The sequence below is a fragment of the Molossus molossus genome, unplaced genomic scaffold, assembly GCF_014108415.1.
Source record: "Molossus molossus isolate mMolMol1 unplaced genomic scaffold, mMolMol1.p scaffold_m16_p_3, whole genome shotgun sequence".
Classification (NCBI taxonomy): Eukaryota; Metazoa; Chordata; class Mammalia; order Chiroptera; family Molossidae; genus Molossus; species Molossus molossus.
Genome location: NW_023425366.1, coordinates 105,851,691 through 105,876,243, shown reverse-complemented (window position 1 = coordinate 105,876,243; position 24,553 = coordinate 105,851,691). Strand labels below are relative to the sequence as shown.

The window sequence follows — 24,553 nt, the reverse complement described above, 5'->3', positions numbered from 1 at the left end:
AAGTTACAGAACCTGAGGAAGAGGTCATGAGAACCCAATTCAATCATAAGTATGAGTGACTACCTGAAAGTTGCAACTAGCATCTGAACTGGGGGCAGTCTTCTGGGACTGAGCACTCTTCCTATTGGTCTGAGCTAACTCCAGGCAATTAGTGTTAGAATTGAATTGAAGTGCAGGACACCCAGCTAGTGTCTGCACAAATGGAGAATTTGTTGATGTAGAAAAAAATCCCACACGTTTGGTGTCAGAAGTGTTATGAGTAAAAACAGTTTATTTGGTCTGAACCTAAAGATGCTGACTCTAGTTTGTACACTCTTGACAATTATGTTATTTGGCTTTTATCCACACTTCCCCCAGTGAAAACTGATGCTTGGAGAAGTTAACTAACTTTCCTAAGGCCGCACAATGAGTGTCCCCTGTGACAATACTACTGCCCTGCTTAAGTGAGCAGAAAATATGTATTGAATGGATGAAGGCATAGTGGTCAAGTCAGGATTCGAATTGAGACTTCAAAGCCCACCCTCTTACCCAGTCCAGGAACTGACATGTAGTAAGTGTCTAATATATCAATAGATTGATTTTAAAAGAAAGAAAAGCACAGGACATCCCTTGTAGCTATTTACTTTTCTTATATCTGCTGCCCTTAGAAGTCCCCCTTGTTATAAAAGAAAACAACCCACACTTATCAGTCTCTTCAGAAACTCTGCTCCCTTCTTCTGATATCAGAACCTCTTTGGAGTAGTTCGGGTGGGGCTAACCCTGGGCATTTGACCCACCTGGCTGGAGTACACCCCCCTCTCCCTGGCCAAGTGATTGGTTCAGAAATGGCCATGTGACAAAACCAGCCAATTAGTTCTCTCCCATGGCGGGTGTGGGAGGCCAAATTCTAAGATGACCCCCAAGACTGGAGCCCCCTGGTACTCACTTACATTGAATAACTGCCCAAAGTCACATCACTGGAAGTTGTTGGGCTGACTTTTGCTTGAGGATTATGGGACTGTAGGGCCATGCTCTTGAATTCCATAAGTGCTGTACACATGCACTAGGTTCTCTGCTTTGAGCCTCGTGTGAACTAACCCTCTGACTGCCCAGGAAAACCCTCTCAAGTAAGTACTACCATGATCAGTGGCGGGCTCATAAATGTTTAACTCTCCAGTAGCATCTTCCAATTCTATACACAGTGGCTGATTTCAAGTTAGCAATGTGAATTCAGCAGCTCAAAAAATACCTGGAAATTTAACAATGAGCTCTATGAGCCCCTACAAGTTAACTGTAGCACACAATCCTCATTTCATAGAAGAAGAAACTGAGGCTTAGAGATAGATGGTAAGTTAACTCTCCTGGGCCCACACATCTAGAGGGTGGCAAAGCTGGGACTTGAAGCCAGGTTTTTATGACTCCAGGTTCTGTGCTCTTAACCACAACAGATGCCTTCCTTTGGGGGATAAAGCTGTGTGGCACAGTGGCAAGACCTCCCACCTGGAAGTCAGGTGACCTAACTCTAGTTTCATTTCTGTCCCTGAAAGCTGTGTAACCTCGGACAAGTCACTCAACTCCTCTGTGCCGCAGTTTTCTCATCTATAAAATAGGATTGGTCCAAATCATCTCTGGTTCCCCTTCTGGTTCACATTATAACTAGAAATCAAAAGTCCACGTTGAAGACTGAAATGTCGACTCTGTTTCTATTTCAAGAGAAGGAAAACAAGAAGGATCACATGAAATAAAGCATCTAGCTAATGCTGCCTGAGCCCAGACCTGACTGCACAGTGTTGCCCAAACACTGCAATTTGCCAAAACCTGGGTAGGAAACCTTTTAACACACCCACAGAGACCAGGATTCTGCCAAGAGTGTCAGGCTGACAGCATCTCAGAGCAAGTTCAAGTGAGATTCTCATTTAAAAAAAACTGATGTTTGGCCCTGGCCAGTTTGGCTCAACTGTTAAAGCATCGGCCCACAGACCAAAGAGTCCCAGGTTCGGTTCCCGCTAAGGGCACGTACTTTAGTTGCAGTGTGTCCCTGGCCCCGGTTGAGGTCCTGTGGATGGCAGCCAGTCAATGTGTCTCTCTCATATTGATGTTTCTCTCTCTCTTTCACCCTCTCTCCCTCCTGCTCTATCTGAAGATAAATGCAAAAATGTCCTCAGGTGAAGATAAAAACAAAAAACAAAAAACAAAAAAACTGATGTTTGCCTTGTCAAGGGCCTTGCCTACTACGGTATCAGGTGATGAATGACCTCAAAATACAAAATGCAGCCATGAGAGGCGATGGGCATGAGTCACTCAAGGAATTTTCCAGGTACTAGGCCCAATCAGCACACAACACTGGGCACCTAGACTCCTCTACAATTTTTGCTTTTAAAAAATGTCCTAAATCCTTTGGAAAATGGCAGTGGAGCCCTGGCCAGTTTGGCTCAGCGGTTAGAGCGTTGGCCTGCGGTCCAGAGAGATCCAGGTTTGGTTCCCACCAGGGGCGCGTACCTCGGTTGCAGTTTGTCCCCGGCTCTGGTTGGTCATGCGGGTGGCAGACACTCGATGTGTCCCTTTCACGTTGTTGTTTCTCTCTCTCTTCCTCTATCTTCCTCTTTCTCCCTCCCACTCTATCTGAACAAAAAAATGGAAAAATGTCCTTGGATGAGGATTAAAAAAAAAATGACAGTGGAGTGAATGGAAGCTACATAGACTATCTCCCAGGACCAAATTGGAATTACAACGAAAATAAAAACAAATTATTGGAAAAAACAACATAAAACCAGCTGGAGAGTACCCCTATAACCAGAGACAGAAAGAAGACACCAAATCGAGCCTGGTAGAAACTTCAGAGGCACGAGAACTCGGTCTGGAAGTCCATGGACATCATCTGAGGACTGTTTTGGCTGTGAGCAGTTCCCTTGGGGTTAAAATCCCAAGCTGGCTCCACAGTGCAGAGCACTAAATTAGCTACAGCCACTCACCTTGGGCGTCAGCAGAGGGCGGGCAGAATTGACTGGAACTGTGTGGAGAGACTCAGGAGTTTGAAGAGCTGGGAGGGCACCAGAAGTTTTATGCTGAATCACTCTCTCCTAGGACAGTAGCCATATTACTCAAATAGCCCCTTCCCAGAGCCTCCAGGAGAAGCAACAGCCTCTCCCTTAGGAATTTAACACCAACTGGCCAGGCCAGAAATGCAAATTGAGGCTCATTAACAGCTAGAGACTGCCAGCAAGCATCTGCTCCACCCACTGGAAATCCTCTTACCCTGAACACCTGAGGGATTTTTTTCATTCAGCTGAGGGCTATAACTCAAGGCTCATCAAGTAATTGAGACTAATAGCCAGGAGGCAAAAGCTAGAGAAAAATTGAACCTTTAATTGGCCTGCAAATCTACCCAGGAAAGTAGATTTCACAGTGGTGTTTAACAGGGGTCCTCCCAACTCATCTAAACCCAGTAGAGGGAGCCACATTCAGCAGAACACCAACACCTACAGGGTAATTTGGCAGGCTCCAAAACCAACTAAGACAGCCAAAATGGTGAAACAAAGCAACAAATCCCAAATGAAAGAACAAGAGAATTCAACAGAAGAAGAGATAAATGAAATATAATTAAGCAAGTTATCAGAGGTAGAGTTCAGAGTAATGATAATGAGGAAGCTCAATAGCATGAGCAAAGAGCTCAAAAACATGTGTAAAGATATAGAAACATTGAAAATCAACCAAGTAGAAATGAATAATGACATAGCAGAAATAAAGAACACACTGGAAGGAATGACCAGCAGAGTAGAAGAAGCTGAGGAATGGATCAGTGAATTAGAAGACAGGGTAGAAAAAAAGCACCCAATTAACAGAAACACTACAGGCCAGAAGGGAATGGCATGAAGTAATCAAGGTCATGAAAAACAAGGATTTGAATCCAAGACTACTCTACCCAGCAAGGCTGTCATTCAAAATAGAAGGTCAAATAAAGAGCTTTCCAGACAAAAAAAGGCTAAGGGAATACATTAATACCAAACCAGCATTACAAGAAATGTTAAAAGGACTGCTGTAATTAGTAGAAGAAATAGAAAGAAAAATATAACCACACTAAACAAAAATGGCAATAAATAAGTACCTATCAATAATCGCCTTAAATGTAAATGGATTGAATGCTCTGATCAAAGGACACAGAGTTGCTGATTGGATAAGAAAGCATGACTCATATATATGTTGTTTACAAGAAACCCATCTCACAACAAAAGACTCACATAGGTTGAAAGTGAAGGGATGGAAAAAAAATCTTCCAAACAAATGGAAAGGAAAGAAAAGCTGGGGTAGCAATACTTATATCTGATAAAATAGATTTCAAAATCAAGGCCATAACAAGAGACAAAGAAGGCCACTACATAATATTGAAAGGATCTATCCAACAGGAAGATATAACCTTGGTAAACATATATGTACCCAATACAGGAGCACCAAAATATATTTTAAAACTTCTGGAGGACTTCAAAGGAGAAATCGACAGCAATACAATCATAGCAGGACATATCAATACCCCGCTGACATCACTGGATAGATCTGCTAAACAAAAAGTTAGCAAGGAAACAGAGACTCTAAATGATGCAGTAGATCAAATGGATTTAATAGATATCTACAGAAAACTATACCTCAAAACTACAGAATTCACATTCTTCTCAAGTGCACATGGGACATTCTCAAAGATAGACCACATGTTAGACACAAACTAAGTCTCTACAAGTTAAAGAAGACTGAAATCATATCAAGCATCTTCTCAGATCACAGTGGCATGAAACTAGAAATCAATTACAACAAAAATACTCAAAAACATTCAAACACATGAAGGATAAATAGCATGTTAGTATACAGTGAATAGGTTACCAAGAAGATCAAGGAAGAAACAAAAAACTTCCTAGAAATCAATGAAAATGAACACACAACAACACAAAATCTATGGGACGCAGCCAAAGCAGTCCTAAGAGGGAAGTTCACGGTACTACAGGCTTACCTCAAGAAACAAGAAAAATTTCTAATTGACTATCTAACTTCACAAATTAAAGAATTAGAAAGTAAACAAAAAGAAAAACACAGAGCAAGTAGAACGAAAGAAATAGTAAAGGTTAAAGCAGAAATACACAACACAGAGACTAAAAAAACAGTTCAAAAGATCAATGAAAGAAAGTGCTGGTTCTTTGAAAAGATAAACAAGACTGATGGACCCTTAGCCAGACTCATCAAGAAACAAAGAGAGAGGTCCCAAATAAACAAAATTAGAAACAAAAGAGAAGAAGTAACAACTGACACCACAGAAATAAAAAAGGTCATTAAAAATACTATGAACAATTATATGCCATCAAATTGGACAATCTAGGTGAAATGGAAAAACTTCTAGAATCACACAGTCTCCCAAAACTAAACTGGGAAGAAATAAGACACGTGCACAGACCACAACAACTAAGGAAATTGAAAATGTAATCAAGAAACTCCCAGTAAACAAAAGCTCAGGCCTGGACAGCTTCATGGGGGAGTTCTACCAAACATTCAAAGAAGAATTAACATCCATTCTCCTCAAACTATTTCAAAACCCAGGAAGAAGAAAGACTTCCAAACTCATTTTATGAGGGCAGCATAATTCTAATTCCAAGACCAGATAAAGGTACTACAAAGAAAGAAAACTACAGGCCAATATCCCTGATGAACATCAATGCCAAAATCCTCAACAAAATATTAGCAAATCGGATCCAGCAATACATTAAAAAAAAATTATTCACCATGGCCAAGTGGAATTCATCCCAGGGATGCAAGGCTGTTACAATATTCACAAATCAATGAATGTGACACATCACATAAAAAAATGAAAGATAAAAATCATATGATCATATCAATAGATACTGAAAAAGCATTCAACAAAATCCAACACCCATTTCTGATAAAAACACTCAGCATTGTGGGAATAGAGGGATCATATCTCGACAAAATAAAGGCCATATATGAAAAACCTACAGCCAATATCATACTCAATGGGAAAAAACTAAAAGCATTTCCCTTAAGAAGAGGAACAAGACAGGATTCCCACTTTCGCCACTCTTATTAAACATAGTACTTGAAGTCTTAGTCACAGCAATTAGACATGAAACAAAAATAAAAGGGATTCATACTGGAAGGAAGTGAAACTGTTATTATTTTCAGGTGACATGATATTGTACAAAGAAAACCCTAAAGACTCCATCAAAAATCTACTAGATTTAATGAATGAATTTGGCAAATTAGCAGGATACAAAATTAACATTAAAAAACTGATGGCAAAAAATAGAAAGAAAGAAATCGATGGCATTCTCATATAACAATAATGAACTCACAGAAAGAGAAACTAAAAAAGCAATCACATTTACCATTGTGACAAACAATCAGATACCTAGGAATAAACTTAACTAAAGAAGTAAAAGACCTATTTGCAGAAAACTACAGGACATGGAAAAAAGAAATAGAGGAAGATATAGAAAAGTGGAAGCATATACCTTGTTCATGGATTGGAAGAATTAACATCATTAAAATGTCCATACTATCCAAAGCAATCTATAGATTCAATGTAATCCCCATCAAAATACCAACAACATATTTCACAGAACTAGAACAAATACTCCAAAAGTTTATAAGGAACCAAAAAAGACCCCTAATAGCCACAGCAAACTTGAAAAAGAAGAACAAAGTAGAAGGGATTATAATACCGAATATCAGGTTATAGTACAAAGCCATAGTAATCAGAACAACCTGGTACTGGCACAAGAACAAGTATATGGATCAATGGAACAGAACAGAGAACTCGGAAATTGACCCAACACATTATGCTCAATTAATATTTGACAAAGGTGGCAAGAGCATACAATGGAGTAAAGACAGCCTCTTTAATAAATGGTGTTGGAAAAATTGGACAGCTACATGCAAAATAATGAAACTAGACCATCAACCTATACCATACACAAGTATAAACTCAAAATGGATAAAAGACTTAAATATGACTCGTAAATCCTTAAACATCCTAGAAGAAAATGTAGGCAACAAAATTTCAGACATCATACGCAGCAGAATTTACACTGATACAATGCCTAAGGCAAGAGAAACAAAAGAAAAAATTAATACATGGGACTACATCAAACTAAAAGGCTTCTGCACAGCAAAAGAAATAAGCATCAAAATGGAAAGGGAACCCACTCTATGGGAGAGCATAATTGCCAACGATACATCAGATAAGGGGTTAATTTCCAAAATATATAGGGTACCCATACAACTCAACAAAAGGAAGACAAAGAACCCAATTAAAAAATGGGCAGAGGACCTAAATAGACAACTTTCCAAACAGGACATACAAATGGCCAAAAGACATATGAAAAAATGCTCAACATCACTAATCATCAGAGAGATGCAAATTAAAATGACTATGAGATATCACCTCACACCTGCCAGCATGGCCATCATCAACAAATCCTCAAACAACAAGTGTTGGTGAGGGTGTGGACAAAGGGGGACTCTAGTACACTGCTGGTGGGAATGCAGACTGGTGCAGCCACTATGGAAAACAATATGGTGTTTCTTCAAAAAATTAAAAATTGAACTTCCATTTGACCCAGTGATCCCACTTCTAGGAATATATCCTAAGAAGCCTGAAACACCAACCAGAAAAAATATATGTACCCCCATGTTCATAGCAGCACTATTTACAATAGCTAAGATCTGGAAACAGCCCAAGTGTCCATCAATAGATGAGTGGATAAAATAGCTGTGGTACATATACACAATGGAATACTATGCAGTTGTAAGAAAGAAAGATCTCTTATCCTTTGAGACAACATGGAGGGACCTGGAGGGACCTGGAGAATATTATGCTAAACGAAATAAGCCAATCAGAGGAAGACAAATACCACATGATCTCACTTATTTGTGGAATATTATGAACAAAATAAACTGATAAACAAAATAGACCCAGAGACATAGAAGGAGTACGGTTCAGACTGACATCCCAGTCTGAAAACCAAAGAACCTTCATGCATACATGCATAACCAATGAATATAGACAACAATGTTGCGGGGGGGGGGGAGGTGTCTAGGAGGGAAAAAGGAGAAACATCTATAACAAAAATAAATTAATAAAAAATAAATAAGAGGGGAAAAAAATGTCCTAAATCCCTTCTATGTTCATCTGCCTGGAGCATGGTTAAGACCAAAATAGCCTATATCAAAAGACAAACAGGATTCTGAGGACAATTTCTCAATCTCAACTGCCCCAAATCCCGCCTTCCTCTTTTTGGTGTCCTCCGTCCTCTGCGGCACCATGTACTCGGCGTATCATCGCACGCCAGGTGCTTTACCTGCCTGATCTTGGTTTCTCAAGAGGCAATGTCTGGAGTTGGACAGCCTGGATTCGAATCCCAGTTCTGTGGTTTTATACACTAGTTAATGCCTGCCTCAGTTTCCCCATGTATAAAATGGTCATCCCGACCACCATGCCTGGTACACAGTGAGTGTTACATAAGAGTCAGCTATCATTACTATTATCTTCACATATTCCCCCAACTCTCTGCGCAGTGAGCATTATTATCCCTAATTTGCAGGTGAGGAGTTGGACCCAAGTTCACGCAGCTGGTAAAGGGTGAAGCTGGGACCTTACCCAGGTCAGTATAACTCAAAAGCGAATACTTTTTGCATGATGATATTTATTCAACTCAAAAGACATCTACCAAATTCCTTGCCAAAAATACTGAGAATAGATAATGACAAAAGCTGATGTTATGGTCTGGCCAAGCCTTTAGCTGAGTGTTGACAGGATACAGGTGGGGATTTTTCCAGCCGACCCCAGAACTGGCTCCTGGGCCCAAGGAGCTAGCAACAACTGGGGCAGCCCTGTGGGATTTTTTAAGGGACAGAGACGGAGTCCTGCAGTATTCACACCATCCTAAGTCCCCACCTCTACAAGCAGATGGGGAGGCACTGGCCGAGTGGGGGGAACTGGGATTGTCCCTGCCCATCCAGCAAAAGCTGAGAGGAATGGCTGCCGAGTTGCTCACAAAGATCAGATGCTTCTGCAGGGAGGGAGACTGGTTCCATGGGCACCTGTGTAGCCAGGGTTCGTGCTCATCTGCTTAGCACCTTCCAGACCAGAGGAAAGAAAAATGGGGAGCGGTGGCCAGCAGAGAGAAGGGGGAGCATGTGAGGCCCTGCACTGGGAGCCCTGAAGGCAGCAAGAGTAGTGTAGGGGCTGAAGGTGCCTCCCAGCCCCAGCCTGACCACATCACTGTGCAGACTGCCGCGTTCCCTGCCGCTAGCCCAGCATCTCTCATCTGGAGGAGTCTCTCTGGCCACCTGAGTCCTTTCTTCTCATGTCCATGGGGCAGGCTGGAGGAGGCCATGGGATTAAAGGCTCCTAAAAGCGTCTTTCAACCTGTGCCTGCTGAGAGCTGGTGAATCAACACCCGAGCGCCCTCGGCCCTCAGGCAGGCTACACTGAGTCCCCAGGGGGGTCTCCACGCAGCTGTCCATCGGGGTAACTTGCCTTGTATTATAGGTCTCATTCTCCCCCTTCCCTTCTGTTTTTTTCTGGCATTGTCTCCCCAAATAAAATACTTGCACTCAAATCTTGGCCTCAGGGTCTGTTTCTAGGGGAGCCCAACCTAGGACAATAGGTGACTTTCCATGGGTCAGTGAGTCCCAGAGTAGGTAGCTGGGTTTGGGCTATCTGACCAGGGCCCATCCTCAATGGCTGGCTGCTCCCCTGGTAAAGGGACCCTAATAGTAAGCGGCCAAGGGACACACTCCCAGCAACAGGGCAGCTCCCACCCAGGACTACTCCTAGACAGATTATTTCATAGCGGTTATGTGTATGGGCTTGGAGTCAGTGCCAGATTCAAGTCCACATTCCAGCTGTGCAACCCTGTGTAAGTTCCTTAACCTCTCTGAGCCTTGGGAATCCCAATTTATAGAATGCAGGTGCCATTAATATCCATCTGGTAGGGCAGTGGTTCTCAACCTTCCTAATGCCGCAACCCTTTAATACAGTTCCTCATGTTGTGGTGACCCCCCAACCATAAAATTATTTTTGTTGCTACTTTATAACTGTAATTTTGCTACTGTTATGAATCACCATCGGAAATATGTGTTTTCCAATGGTCTTAGGCGACCCCTGTGAAAGGGTCGTTCGACCCCCAAAAGGGCCGCGACCCACAGGTTGAGAATGGCTGTGGGAGGGTAACGTGAGTACTGCACCCAGCCCAGCAGGTGGTACGTGGTGAGCACCAGAACTCATTTATTGCTACCATCTCTGAATCTTGGCAAGGGCAGCCTGCACAGGCCTCACTTCCTAAGCCACAGGGCTCTGAATTCTAAGCATCCAAGGCCTAAAAAGTGTTCCTTTAGACTGAGCAAATCTCAGGTAAAAGCAATTTTCCGAAATATAAATATCCAGCATTCCGGCGTGCAAATATCACTTTTGACTAAACACATTTTCTTCTTCTGGGCTCAAATCAAATATTCTTCCTCGGTGATAAATCTGGCTTGGTAATAAAAGATACTCCACCCCACGTGACTCAGAATTATTCCCAAAGAACTTCTAAGAGCACTTAACCTGAGTCTGCTCCTTCCCCGAATGGCTCCATCAAACATAATCCTAATGTAGCCGAGCCTCGGCACTCAGGCAGCCTTGCTGGCTCATTCAACCATAACAACAGCCCACCAGTGAGTGGAAGAGTCACATTTCTTTTTTTTTTTTTTTTTATCCTCACCCGAGGACATTTTTCCATTTTTTTGTTCAGGTAGAGTGGGAGGGAGAGAGAGGAAGAGAGAGAGAGAGAAACATCGACGTGAAAGGGACACATCGAGTGGCCGCCACCCACACGACCAACCAGGGCCGGGGACAAACTGCAACCGAGGTACGTGCCCTTAGCGGGAACCGAACCCGGGTCTCTCGGGACCGCAGGCTTATGCTCTAACCGCTGAGCCAAACCGGCCAGGGTGGAAGAGTCACATTTCATACTCACTGTCCTGCTCGAACAGCCAAACCCTTTCTGCCTTCCACCGGCCACCAGTGTTTCTCAGAATGAGGGGCACAGTTCACCGGCGTTAGACTCTCCCAGCACATTCACTAAAGTGCAGATTCACCCAAGACTTAGGAAATCGGACTCTGCGAGGCTGGGGTCTGGGAAGCCCACGGTCGCAGCTCCTGGGTGATCCTAATGCTTGTGAAAGTAAGGAACAGCAGCAAGAGAGCAGCCTGTCTGCCGGCCCGTGTCTACAGTGCCCCCTAAGCTGGAGTTCAACGTCTAACGACCGGTCATGGGCATCAAAGCCTCTGTCTTCACACTGTCTCCCAAGCTGGCCACCTGTGCACCTGCACCCGACACCTGGGTCCAGGCCATGCCCATCTCCCCGCTAGAAGACCCAGCAAATGACTCCTAACTGATGCTTCTGCTTCTTTCTCTTTTGCTCCCCAACATTTTACTATGAACATTGTCGAATACAGGAAAGCTGAAAGAACTGTACAGTGAACCCCTTTCTACACATCACCGAGATTCTACAATGAACAATTCATATTACTAATCCTAAAATATTTTTAAAACATGCTGTATTTGCTTTATCGCATATCGAATGACCTTTTTTTTTTCTTTATTGACTTTAGAGAGAGAGGAAGGAAGAGGTAGAGAGAGAGAGAGAAACACTGATAAGAGAGAACATCATCTAGCCACCTCCTGCATGCCCCCCACTGGGGATCTGGCCCATAATCTGGGCATGTGCCCTGACCGGGAATTGAAACGGTGACCTCTTGGTGCCTGAGTTGACACTCAACCACTGAGCCACACTGACCAGGCTGCTCTTTTTTTTTAATCCTCACCCGAGGATATTTTTTCAGAGATTTTTAGATAGAGTGAAAGGAGGGAGGAATAAAGAAACATCGATGTGAAAGGAACACATCACCAGGGCCAGGAGGAGTGAACCTACAACCCAGGCACATGCCCTTGACTGGGAATTGAACCCAAGACCCTTTGGTCCACAGGCCAGTGCTCTAACCACTGAGCAAAACCAACTAGGGCTCTAATGATCTTTTTTGAATGCATTTAAAAATAGCTTGCAAACATAGTGCACTTCCCCCTAAACACTTCAGCAGGCATATCATTAACCAGAGTTTAATATTTCTTTATAGCTCTTTTTTCAGATAAAATTTATATATAGTGAAATGCACAAACCTTAAGTGTACTAGACGAGTTTATGCATAGACCCCTGTGTATCCCAAAGCTCTGTCAAGAGGTAGAACAGCATTATTCATCCAGAAATGTCCCTCTTGCCCTTCTCCAATCAATCCCTTCCCCACTCCCCCAACCACAACCACTGTTCTCATTTTTTTCACTGTAGATTAGTTTGGTCAATTCTCGAACTTCACATAAATGCAGTCATACATATGGGCTCTCTTGGGCTGGCTTCTACTTAGCATAATGTTTGTGACATTCATCATGCTGCTATGTGTATCGGTACTTTGTTCCCCCTTATCACTGAATAGTGTTCCACTACATGAACAAACACAGTTTGTTACCCTTTATCTGTTGATGGGTACCTGGCAACTTCTAGTCTGGGGCCAGTATGTGTAAAGTTGCTGTGAATATGTATACAAGTGTTTGTGCAGACATAATGTTCTCATTTCTTAAATACCTACCAGTGGCATTGTTAGATCACAGGGCAGATAAATGTTTAGTTTTATAAGAAACTACTAGAACTTCTTCCTAAGTGGTTATGCCACACTGTACCCCAAAGTCTATGAGATGCAGTTGCTCCACACCCTCACCGAGACTCGGTGGTGTCAGTCTGTAATTTTAGACATTCTGGGGGTGGCTGTGAAGAGGCATCTCACTGTGCTTCTGATCTGCATTTCTCTGATGGCTAGTGATGAACACCTTTCCACGTGCTCACAGACGATTTGTATGAGTCTTCATGTGTGAAGCGTCAGTTCAAAACTGTTGCCCATTTTTAAATTAGGGTGTGTCTTTTATTTTTGAGTTGTTAGAGCTCTGTATATATTTTAGATATATTCTGAGTATGTCCCCCCAATGATTTCTCTCCAAGGTACCCGCCTTCTCAAAACTTTCCAGGGCTTAACCATCATAATTTAGGAATCCAAGTCTTTATCTCAGCCTACAGGATTGATGGGAAGCGACCTTTCATACCAATTCAATCTCATCTCTTACTGCCTTTCCCCTTATTCACTCTATTCCAATTGTCAACGTGCCATTCCAGCTTCTGCCTCAGGGCCTTTGCACCTCTTTACCCTTTACTCTTCTCCTAGACATCCTCCAGGCTTACTCCCTCATTCCATCCAGCTCTCTACTTAAATGTCATCTCCTCACCCATCTAAATAGTTTCCCCACTCTAACCACCCAGCCATCCCTGTCCAGCCCCTTATCCTGCTTTATTTTTCCTCTTGGCATAGACAATATTATTTGTTAACTCATTTGTTTGCTGCATATCTCTCTCTACTCATATGTAAGCTCCGTGAGGGCAGGGAGCTTTGTTTTGCTTGCTGTGGAGAACCAGTCTGATGTCTGGATTATGGAACATCATTTTTAAGCCAAGGAGCCTCAGTTCTACCACTCAGTAGCATGGACCAGTTACTTAATTTCTCTCTGTCCAGGTGCCCCCTTTGTAAATGGGTCTTTGTGAGAATAAACGAGTTAGCACATGTACATTGTGGAGAACACTGCTTGGCTCATAGAAGACACGAACACATAGCTATGTGAGTAGGCCCAGCCCTTGGGACCACTAAGGATAAGCACCTAACAAATGTTTATTGACTAAATATATATATACAATGTTATATATATTTATATATATATACAATGTTTTTATTGTATACTTATTGTTACAACATATTTATTATGGTCCCCAATTTGAGGGACTTTCACTTCCAGAAGCTACTTTCTCCAGGGAAGGTTGTGTATCTCTGCAGATACACTGCAAGGGAAGGAAGGCAGCAGGCACTGTCTCCACTTGACACGAGCAAACCAAGGCCCTCAAGGTTGCATGACTCCAGTCACAAATGAACCGGTGAAAGGGCTGGAACCAGAAGTCTGGTCCTTCCTAACGCTCTGTGAGGTTCCTGCATGCCACAGGGCACCTGATCTCTCTGCCTCCCTTGCCTTCTTTCCCAAAGCCACGACCTCAACAAAAAATGGGCTGCCTTTACCCTGGATATTTTTGTGGCTCAAATAAAAGGGTTTATTGAAGAAATATCTATACACTCATGTTCATAGCAGCACTATTCATAATGACCAAAAGGTGGAAACAACTCAAGTGTCCATCAGTGGATGAATGAATGGACAGACAAACCATGGTCTGTACATACAATGGAATATTATTCAGCCTTTGAAAGGAAGACAACCCTGCCACATGCTATAATATGGATGAACCTAGGGGACATTATACTGAATGAAATAAGCCAGTAACAAAAAGACAAATATTGTATGATTCCATTTATATGAGTTATGTAGAGGAGTCAAATTCATAGAGACACAAAGTAGAGTGGTGTTTGCCAGGGGCTAGGGGAATATGTTTTAGTTCTGCAAGATGAAGACAGTTCTGGAGACAGATGGTGGTGATGGTTGTACAACCATGTGAATATACTTAATATCACTGAATTATACACTTAAAAATTGGTAAGATGGGCCTTGGCCAGTTTGGCTCAGGAATTAGAGCAACAGCCTGTAGACCAGAGAGTCCCAGGTTCAGTTCGCGCTAAGGGCACGTACCTTGGTTGCAGTTTGTCCCCAGCCCTGGTTGGGGTCATGTCGGTGGCAACCACTTGATGTGTCTCTCTCACATCAATGTTTCTCTCTCTCTCTTCCCCATTTTCTCCCTCCTGTTCTAACTGAAAATAAATGTAAAAATGTCCTTGGGTGAGGATTAAAAAAAAAATTGGTAAGATGGGCCCAGCTGGTGTGGCTCAGTGGTTGAGTGTCCACCTATGCACCAAGAGGTCACTGGTTCGATTCCCAGTCAGGGCACATGCTGTGGGCCCGATCTCCAGTGGGGGGCATGCAGGAGGCGACCAATTGATGTTTTCTCTCATCGATGTTTCTCTCTCTCCCTCTCCCTTCCTCTCTCTCTAAAATCAATACAGAAAAAATTTTTAAAAAATCGGTTAGTTTTATGTGTATTTCACCACAATTATGAATAATGTTTTTTTAAAAAGAGTGGCACATACATGGATTTCACCTCCAAATGGCCGAAGCTTTCATTCACTCCAGGCCACCTGGACGGGCAGAATTTCTCTCAGACAGTGTAACCTGACACCTATGTCAATCACCCTGCATGATTCCTGTTTCTGTGTCTTTATTTCCATTATCTTTTTTTTTTCTTTATTGATTTTAGAGAAAGAGGAATGGGGAGAGAGAGAGAGAGACAAAAACATCCATGAGAGAGAACATCAATTGTCTTCCTCCTGCACGCCCCCCGCTGGGGATCTGGCCCATAATCTAGGCATGTGCCCTGACCGGGAATCAAACCAGCGATCTCTTGGTGCACGGGTCAATGCTCAACCACTGAGCCACACCGGCCGGGCTATTTCCATTATCTTTTAACCAAACCTTACCAATGAGACCAAATCATATGCAGTAGCTCCATTAGCTGCCAATTTCTTGAAGGCCAAGATCAAAGACACAATATTCAAAGGCACAAGACGTCTGGGACGTTCTGCCATGAGCCTGAGGATGCCTATATGCAGGCCCTACCAGCCACCCAACCGTGGGTTCTCCAAGGCAGAGACTTAGAACTAGACCCTAAGAGGTGCTCTGACCCCGTACACCATGAGGTCAGGCTGAAAAGGAGAATCTGCAGTTTTGGCTCCCACCCCCCTACACAACTGCACCTTCCCTCCCGTTCAACGGACAACCAGGCGTGTTGGCGAAGGCAGACGCTGGCCTCTGACGACACAGCACTGGCTTCGGTGCACTGCATGGGGACTGTTTCCGTCTCCAGGGCAGGCCTGCTTTACTTGATGTGGATTTCTGTTCAGAACCAATGTCTCTTTCCCACGTGTGGAATGAAAAGCAAAGCATTCGCTGGCCAGTTTGGCTCAGCGGTTAGAGCGTCGGCCTGCGGTCGGGAGAGACCCGGGTTCGGTTCCCGCTAAGGGCACGTACTTCGGTTGCAGTTTGTCCCCGGCCCTGGTTGGTCATGCGGGTGGCAGCCACTCGATGTGTCCCTTCACATCGATGTTTCTCTCTCTCCCTTCCTCTCTCTCCCTCCCACTCTATCTGTACAAAAAATGGAAAAATATCCTCGGGTGAGGATAAAAAAAAAAGAAAGAAAAGCAAAGCAGTTACCTGGATATCTGCTCCTCACACCCTCCCTCCTAGGCTCTCCCCTCAACAAGGATCTCTCTGAAAAACCTTCCACACCCTTCAGGGACCAGCCCCGCTCTTGGCTTGCCTGTCATGGCAGATCCTGCTGCTGTCCCCCCAGCCTCCATCCCCCTCCTTCCACAGCAGGGTGCTGTCCCCCACCTCCATTCCCCCTCCTTCCACAGCAGGGTGCTGTCCCCCAGCCTCCATTCCCCCTCCTTCCACAGCAGGGTGCTGTCCCCCAGCCTCCATTCCCCCTCCTTCCACAGCAGGGTGCTGTCCCTCAGCCTCCATTCCCCCTCCTTCCACAGCAGGGTGCTGTCCCCCAGCCTCCATTTCCCCCTCCTTCCACAGCAGGGTGCTGTCCCCCCACCTCCATTCCCCTCCTTCCACAGCAGGGTGCTGTCCCCCCACCTCCATTCCCCTCCTTCCACAGCAGGGTGCTGTCCCTCCACCTCCATTCCCCCTCCTTCCACAGCAGGGTGCTGTCCCCCAGCCTCCATTCCCCCTCCTTCCACAGCAGGGTGCTGTCCCCCCGCCTCCATTCCCCCTCCTTCCACAGCAGGGTGCTGTCCCCCAGCCTCCATTCCCCCTCCTTCCACAGCAGGGTGCTGTCCCCCCGCCTCCATTCCCCCTCCTTCCACAGCAGGGTGCTGTCCCCCCCGCCTCCATTCCCCCTCCTTCCACAGCAGGGTGCTGTCCCCCCGCCTCCATTCCCCCTCCTTCCACAGCAGGGTGCTGTCCCCCCACCTCCATTCCCCCTCCTTCCACAGCAGGGTGCTGTCCCCCCACCTCCATTCCCCCTCCTTCCACAGCAGGGTGCTGTCCCCCAGCCTCCATTCCCCCTCCTTCCACAGCAGGGTGCTGTCCCCCCGCCTCCATTCCCCCTCCTTCCACAGCAGGGTGCTGTCCCCCAGCCTCCATTCCCCCTCCTTCCACAGCAGGGTGCTGTCCCCCCGCCTCCATTCCCCCTCCTTCCACAGCAGGGTGCTGTCCCCCCCGCCTCCATTCCCCCTCCTTCCACAGCAGGGTGCTGTCCCCCCACCTCCATTCCCCCTCCTTCCACAGCAGGGTGCTGTCCCCCCCGCCTCCATTCCCCCTCCTTCCACAGCAGGGTGCTGTCCCCCCACCTCCATTCCCCCTCCTTCCACAGCAGGGTGCTGTCCCCCAGCCTCCATTCCCCCTCCTTCCACAGCAGGGTGCTGTCCCCCCGCCTCCATTCCCCCTCCTTCCACAGCAGGGTGCTGTCCCCCAGCCTCCATTCCCCCTCCTTCCACAGCAGGGTGCTGTCCCCCCGCCTCCATTCCCCCTCCTTCCACAGCAGGGTGCTGTCCCCCCACCTCCATTCCCCCTCCTTCCACAGCAGGGTGCTGTCCCCCCACCTCCATTCCCCCTCCTTCCACAGCAGGGTGCTGTCCCCCAGCCTCCATTCCCCCTCCTTCCACAGCAGGGTGCTGTCCCCCAGCCTCCATTCCCCCTCCTTCCACAGCAGGGTGCTGTCCCCCCACCTCCATTCCCCTCCTTCCACAGCAGGGTGCTGTCCCCCCACCTCCATTCCCCCTCCTTCCACAGCAGGGTGCTGTCCCCCAGCCTCCATTCCCCCTCCTTCCACAGCAGGGTGCTGTCCCCCCGCCTCCATTCCCCCTCCTTCCACAGCAGGGTGCTGTCCCCCCACCTCCATTCCCCCTCCTTCCACAGCAGGGTGCTGTCCCCCAGCCTCCATTCCCCCTCCTTCCACAGCAGGGTGCTGTCCCCCAGCCTCCATTCCCCCTCCTTCCACAGCAGGGTGCTGTCCCCCAGCCTCCATTCCCCCTCCTTCCACAGCAGGGTGCTGTCCCCCAGCCTCCATTCCCCCTCCTTCCACAGCAGGGTGCTGTCCCCCCGCCTCCATTCCCCCTCCTTCCACAGCAGGGTGCTGTCCTCCAGCCTCCATTCCCCCTCCTTCCACAGCAGGGTGCTGTCCCCCCGCCTCCATTCCCCCTCCTTCCACAGCAGGGTGCTGTCCCTCAGCCTCCATTCCCCCTCCTTCCACAGCAGGGTGCTGTCCCCCCACCTCCATTCCCCCTCCTTCCACAGCAGGGTGCTGTCCCCCAGCCTCCATTCCCCCTCCTTCCACAGCAGGGTGCTGTCCCTCAGCCTCCATTCCCCCTCCTTCCACAGCAGGGTGCTGTCCCCCAGCCTCCATTTCCCCCTCCTTCCACAGCAGGGTGCTGTCCCCCCACCTCCATTCCCCTCCTTCCACAGCAGGGTGCTGTCCCCCCACCTCCATTCCCCTCCTTCCACAGCAGGGTGCTGTCCCTCCACCTCCATTCCCCCTCCTTCCACAGCAGGGTGCTGTCCCCCAGCCTCCATTCCCCCTCCTTCCACAGCAGGGTGCTGTCCCCCCGCCTCCATTCCCCCTCCTTCCACAGCAGGGTGCTGTCCCCCAGCCTCCATTCCCCCTCCTTCCACAGCAGGGTGCTGTCCCCCCGCCTCCATTCCTCCTCCTTCCACAGCAGGGTGCTGTCCCCCCCGCCTCCATTCCCCCTCCTTCCACAGCAGGGTGCTGTCCCCCCACCTCCATTCCCCTCCTTCCACAGCAGGGTGCTGTCCCCCCACCTCCATTCCCCCTCCTTCCACAGCAGGGTGCTGTCCCCCCACCTCCATTCCCCCTCCTTCCACAGCAGGGTGCTGTCCCCCAGCCTCCATTCCCCCTCCTTCCACAGCAGGGTGCTGTCCCCCCGCCTCCATTCCCCCTCCTTCCACAGCAGGGTGCTGTCCCCCCCGCCTCCATTCCCCCTCCTTCCACAGCAGGGTGCTGTCCCCCCCGCCTCCATTCCCCCTCCTTCCACAGCAGGGTGCTGTCCCCCCACCTCCATTCCCCCTCCTTCCACAGCAGGGTGCTGTCCCCCCACCTCCATTCCCCCTCCTTCCACAGCAGGGTGCTGTCCCCCCAGCCTCCATTCCCCCTCCTTCCACAGCAGGGTTTCTCACCCTATCTCAGCACTATCGACATTTCTGGTTGGATCATGCTGTGCGGTGGGGACTGTCCTGTGCATTGCAGGATGGGTGGCGGCATCCCTCATCTCACCACATGTCAGTAGCACCTCCATCCACCAAACCCAAAATGTCTCCCAGCACTGCCAAATGTCCTCAGGTGCAAAAGTGCCCTTGGTTCAGAACCACTGTTTATAGCACAGGAGCTTTGGGTGGGCCCATGGTCACTGGCTGAACATCAGATTTCCCAGCCTGGTTCACAGCCAGACTAACTCCCATGTCTGACGGAGGGACAACAGCGCAGTGCACCTGGTCCAGAGGCCCTCCCCAGCACAGGCTCAGGCTACGCCTTGCTTGACACCACGCCCTCACCTGGCTGTCACCCTTTACCTAGGCTGCTGCACTCCTTTCCCTGCAGGATTTTCTCCTGCTTCTTGTTTCCAGTTGAATTGTGCCCCTCACCCCACAAAGGATGTACTGACATCCTGACCTCCAGCAGCTCAGAATGTGACCTTATTTGGAAAGTCATTGCAGATGTGATTACTTAAGATGAGGTCATAGTGGAGCAGGGTGGGCCCCTAATCCAATATGACTGGTGTCCTTATGGAAAGACACACACACACACACACACACACACACACACACACAGAACACCATGTGACGACAGGCAGAGATCAGACAGATGCAGCTTCCAGCCAAGGCATACGAAGGATGCCAGCAACCGCCAGCAGCCAGAAGGAGGCAGGAAGGATCCCTAGAGGTTTCCCAGGGAGCAGGGCCCTGCCGACACCTGGATCTTCGACTTCCAGCTCCCAGCCTGTGAGACAATACATTTCTGAGTTTTAAGCTAACCAGGCTGTGGTGCTTTGGTCCCGGCAGCCCTGGGAGGTTAATCCACACGCAAATTCCTATCTCAAGCTCTGCTTCAAGGAAGCCCAGCCACAGACAACTGGCCTTTCCACTCAAGAGCATAAATTCCAAGCAAGCTTGAGATGGGAAACAAGAATCCCTTCTTCCCTCATGTGCCTTTCTTCGTTAGAGAAGGAAGAAAGGAATAAGGGAGAAAGGAAGGGACAGAGGGAGGTGAAGGGGTGAGAGAGGGAAAGAGGGAGAGGAGAAAAAAAGAAAATCACTTTGGGGAGTCCTTTCTTCCTGCCATCCTTCAGTCACCCAACAAATATCACTGGGCACTACCACACGCCAGGCACTGTCCGAGGTGCAGGGGACAGAGAAGGGAGCAAAACAGATGACATCTCTACCCTTGTGGCGTTTACCTACGAGCATGGAACACAGACCCTGAAACGTATGGCCTATGGGATGATGCTAAGCGCCACGGAGAAAAATAAAGCAAGGGAAGGGGATGTGGAGTACCGAGGTGGGAGCAGCCGCACGAAGAGGGTGATGCAGCGGACATGGCCTCTGCTGTCAGCTACAGATGCCCCGTAGTCCTGCCTGACGTGGCCTCAGCTCAGGCCAACAGCAGCACCCCTGGCCGCCTTCCCTTCGCTGCCCTAGCCCTTCTGCGAGGTTTGGGGATCCCACCTGGCCAGGTGCAAGGCAGAGTCCACGCTCCAGCAGAATGAAAGTCCACCCCAGCCTGCGGCCAGAAGGGAGACTTGAAGAACCACTAATGACTACTGGCGCTCCCCCCTTCCTGTGTCCTTCTCACCCCTCACTCCTGCCATCGGGGATCACCTCCTTAACGAACCGCCACCCAGGTCCTTGCCTGGCCTCAGCGTTCAGGAGAACCAAAGGAGGGCAGGTGTGCCAGGAGGGCTTTGCTGAAAAGGTGATATTTCAGCCTACAGGAGGCAAGAGGTGGGCGTGCCCAGAGTCTCTGCCTCTCCAGGGCCCTCCCCTGATGTGAACAATGGAGCTTGGCCATAAAGAAATTATTTTGTTGAGGGGGTCCCCCTCTTTCAACAGGAGCCCAGTGATATCAAATATTGAGGAGGATACATGGAAAGCACCCAATAAATCCTGATCACATGACAGAAGGGAGGTTTGGGTTATAGCAGGCACTGCCAACACCTTGCCCACCACCTCCCGGCCATGGCCACTTCAGTGCACACGGGCCCGTGTCTAGCTGCCAGAAATGCACGTCTTTGCTCTTGTGGGTGTCAAAGGTCTCTTTATCCAACAGCATAACTGTTCAGAAACGCCAAGGAATAAAACTCCCCGTTCACCAACAGCCTTCATTCAATGGCTGATAGTAGTTGGTGTATAAAAAATCCCAGCTCCTGCTCTGGCCAGGTGGCTCAGTTGGTTAGAACGTCGTCCCGTACACCAAAAGGTTGCAGGTTCGATTCCCAAAGCACATACCTAAGTTGCAAGTTTGATCCCCGGTCTCTCTCACATGGATGTTTCTCTTTCTCCCTCTCCTTTCCTCTCTCTAAAATCAATAAAACAATGTCTTTTTAAAAAAAAAAAAAAAGACATCTCTTCTTTAAAAAGTGAAAACCCCAGCTCCCTCTCCCCTCAAGTGGAAAGCCCCTTAGGTGTCTGATGCCGGCTCCCAGTTTTCCCAGCAGGTTTCAACCCCAGCAGGTTTCACCCACAGTGCAACCAGCCCCCAAATGCATCCTTCATGTGACTCCCACTTCCCCCTGGTGTTTCCTTCAGTGCCCCATTCCTAACAAATGACTTTCCTTGCCCCTGGGTCTTTTTCTCAGGATTCCAAACTGAGAGATGGACGAATCTCCCGTCTTTGAAGATGTGCACAGACACATACACTCTGACAGTAGGGCAGACCCTCTAGTCCTGTTTAAAATCTGTACCCCAAATGTGGTGCTGGGTCATTGAATCCCTGGCCAGTAGCGTTCAGCTTTGAAGCACCCCGGTGTGTTTGATGCGAAATAATCCCACCTCCATTATACAGGATTGTTGTCTATAGCACAGGGGGGCTAGACCAGCCTCCACTGGTTGGGTCTTTTCTTTCCCATGGGCTCCCACCACATTCTGAATCCACAGTGGGTACACCGTCGTCCTTCAGCCCACAGAATTCCCAAGGGAGGAACTCTAACAGCCACTAGGGACAGAGCCAAGCCCCTGGGTAGCTTCTCAAGCAGCCAATTGCATGTCCCTGAGCTGGAACCTCACAGTTTGCCTGAAAAACATCCATCTATCATCCTGTGCTTCAGCCCTCATTTGATTTTTCCCAAACCAATTTCTGAAAGTCACCAGGATAATCCTTCTCCTTATTAAATAACTCAGCATGATGACCAAAGAACTCCCAGGGGGGGGGTGGTTACATGAATCTACATATGTGATACAATTTCTCAGAAGCACACACACACACAGCAGTGCATGGAAAGAACTGAGTAAGGTCTGTCGTTTGGCTGCCAACACCAATTTCTCAGTGTTGCTAATGTACTCTGGCTGTGTAAGATTTTTCACGGGGGTTGCTGGAGGAAGGGTACACGGGAACTCGCTGTTCTGTGTTTGCAACTTCTTGCAAGTAGAAAATTATTTCAAAATAAAAAGTTCTAAAAAACACAAAACAATTTTTAAAAATAATAAAATGAAAACCCTCACTTAAGCCCTAGCTCAGTGGCTCAGTTGACTAGAGTGTCCCGAACACCAAAAGGTTGTGGGTTCGATTCCCGGTAAGGGCACATACCTAGTTTGTGGGTTCAACTCCCAGTCAATGAGTCTATGGGAGGCAACCAATCAGTGTCTCTCTCTCTCTCATCAATGTTTTTTTTCCCCCAACCAAAATCAATTTTAAAAAACCTAATTGAAAAAAAAACAGCTCCCAGAAGAAGACACTGCAAACACACCCCTTACCTGGGAACTGGGAATCAGCGCCTTCCACCAGTGCCCGCCTTTCACCAGGTCAACCTCGCACAGCGGCACCGACACCTTCCCGATGACACAGTGGCGCGAGAACTTGTCGAAGTCCACCACGGTGAGCAGCAGGGTCCTCCTCTGCGCTTCTAGGAAGGGGATCTCGAAGGTGTAGCGCTCCTCAAACACCGGCTTCTGGGTCTTGCGTTTGACCCCCGTCTGCTTGGAGTTCTTCTGGTCTGGCAGCAGGCAGATCTTGACGTAGGGGTTGGAGTGCGCCATGTCCTGGCGTGAGCCGTCCTGGGAGATGGGCGGTGGCAGGTCCCGGGCCTCGATCACCCTCACCGTCAGGTGGTTGTGCAGCAGGTCATACTGGGTGCTGAAGTGCAGCATGCCCAGCTGGTACTTGGACAAGATCTCCTCGTCCGTCAGAAAGTCCACATCGTCGCTGTTGGAGTCGAGGGAGTACAGCCGGGGCTCGAACTTTCTGAAATAGTCGTCCGGGGTGTAGGTCCTTCTGAGCACCGAGGGTTGGATGGGCTCCTTCTTAGCGCTGAGGACGCCAAACTCGATGGGTTTAATGTCAATGAGCGGGGAGCTGGGTCGTCTGGACTCGAGACCTAAACAGCCGCCAGAAGTAACAATTAACACCACCACCTAGGGGACCAGACCTGGGCCACCTTGTGAGATGGACATTTCCCAGCTTCTCACGTCGTCCACTCTGCTTCATAGCACTCTTCGCCATCTGCTCTCCACACCTGAAAGCCTCTTACTTATTCCCCGAGAGGCAGCTTGGCGGCAGCATCAGCCCCATGACCATAATCACTGCAGCAAAGCACCAGGCACTAAATGCATTGCATGTGTCAGGTCATCTAATCTTCACAAGGTATTAGCTCATGACTATTCCCACCCTACCCCCAGCCATTCTACAGATGAGGAAACTTGAAGTAACTGGCCAAAGTCACATAACTACTAAAAGGAGAAGCCAGGGGTCCTGCCTGGCCTGCTGGCCCCAGAGACTTGACTCTGTTACCCCTTATACTGCCTGCACTTTCCAATCTGACTCGGGGGGCTGGAGCACCTGGGTCAAATTCCAACTAGGCTACTTACTAGTGAACCATGTAACTCACAAGTAATGAGCCATGTGACTCTGGGCACATTTTTCAGACTCTCTGGAACTCAGTTTCCCCATCTGTGAAATGGAGCCAAGAATGGCGCTTACCTCAAAGTACCTATTGCACTTCTTCAAGGGTTCTATTCGGGGAGTCCTTGAGTTCTACTCTCCTCCGGCTCCCCACCCAAATCATGACATTTGGTCAAACACATACGTTATACATCAGAGGGGGAAAACTGAGTGGCCTGTGGTCCAAATTCAACCCATAGATACATTTTATTTGGGTTTACAAGTAAGAAAATGTCATACGAAAACACAGATAGCCGGTTTCTCT

At 47.8% G+C, this 24,553-nt stretch overlaps 1 protein-coding gene across 2 annotated transcripts in view; it reads right to left on the bottom strand.

Annotated features, from left to right (window-relative positions):
• Window positions 1-24,553, bottom strand: part of SYT17 (synaptotagmin 17) — a 78,289-nt gene that overhangs the window by 41,207 nt on the left and 12,529 nt on the right. For both annotated transcript variants that reach the window (XM_036280276.1, XM_036280277.1), the window contains exon 5: window positions 23,106-23,725. In XM_036280276.1, coding sequence (XP_036136169.1) covers window positions 23,106-23,725 — 620 coding nt within the window. The remainder of the gene's footprint in view (window positions 1-23,105; window positions 23,726-24,553) is intronic.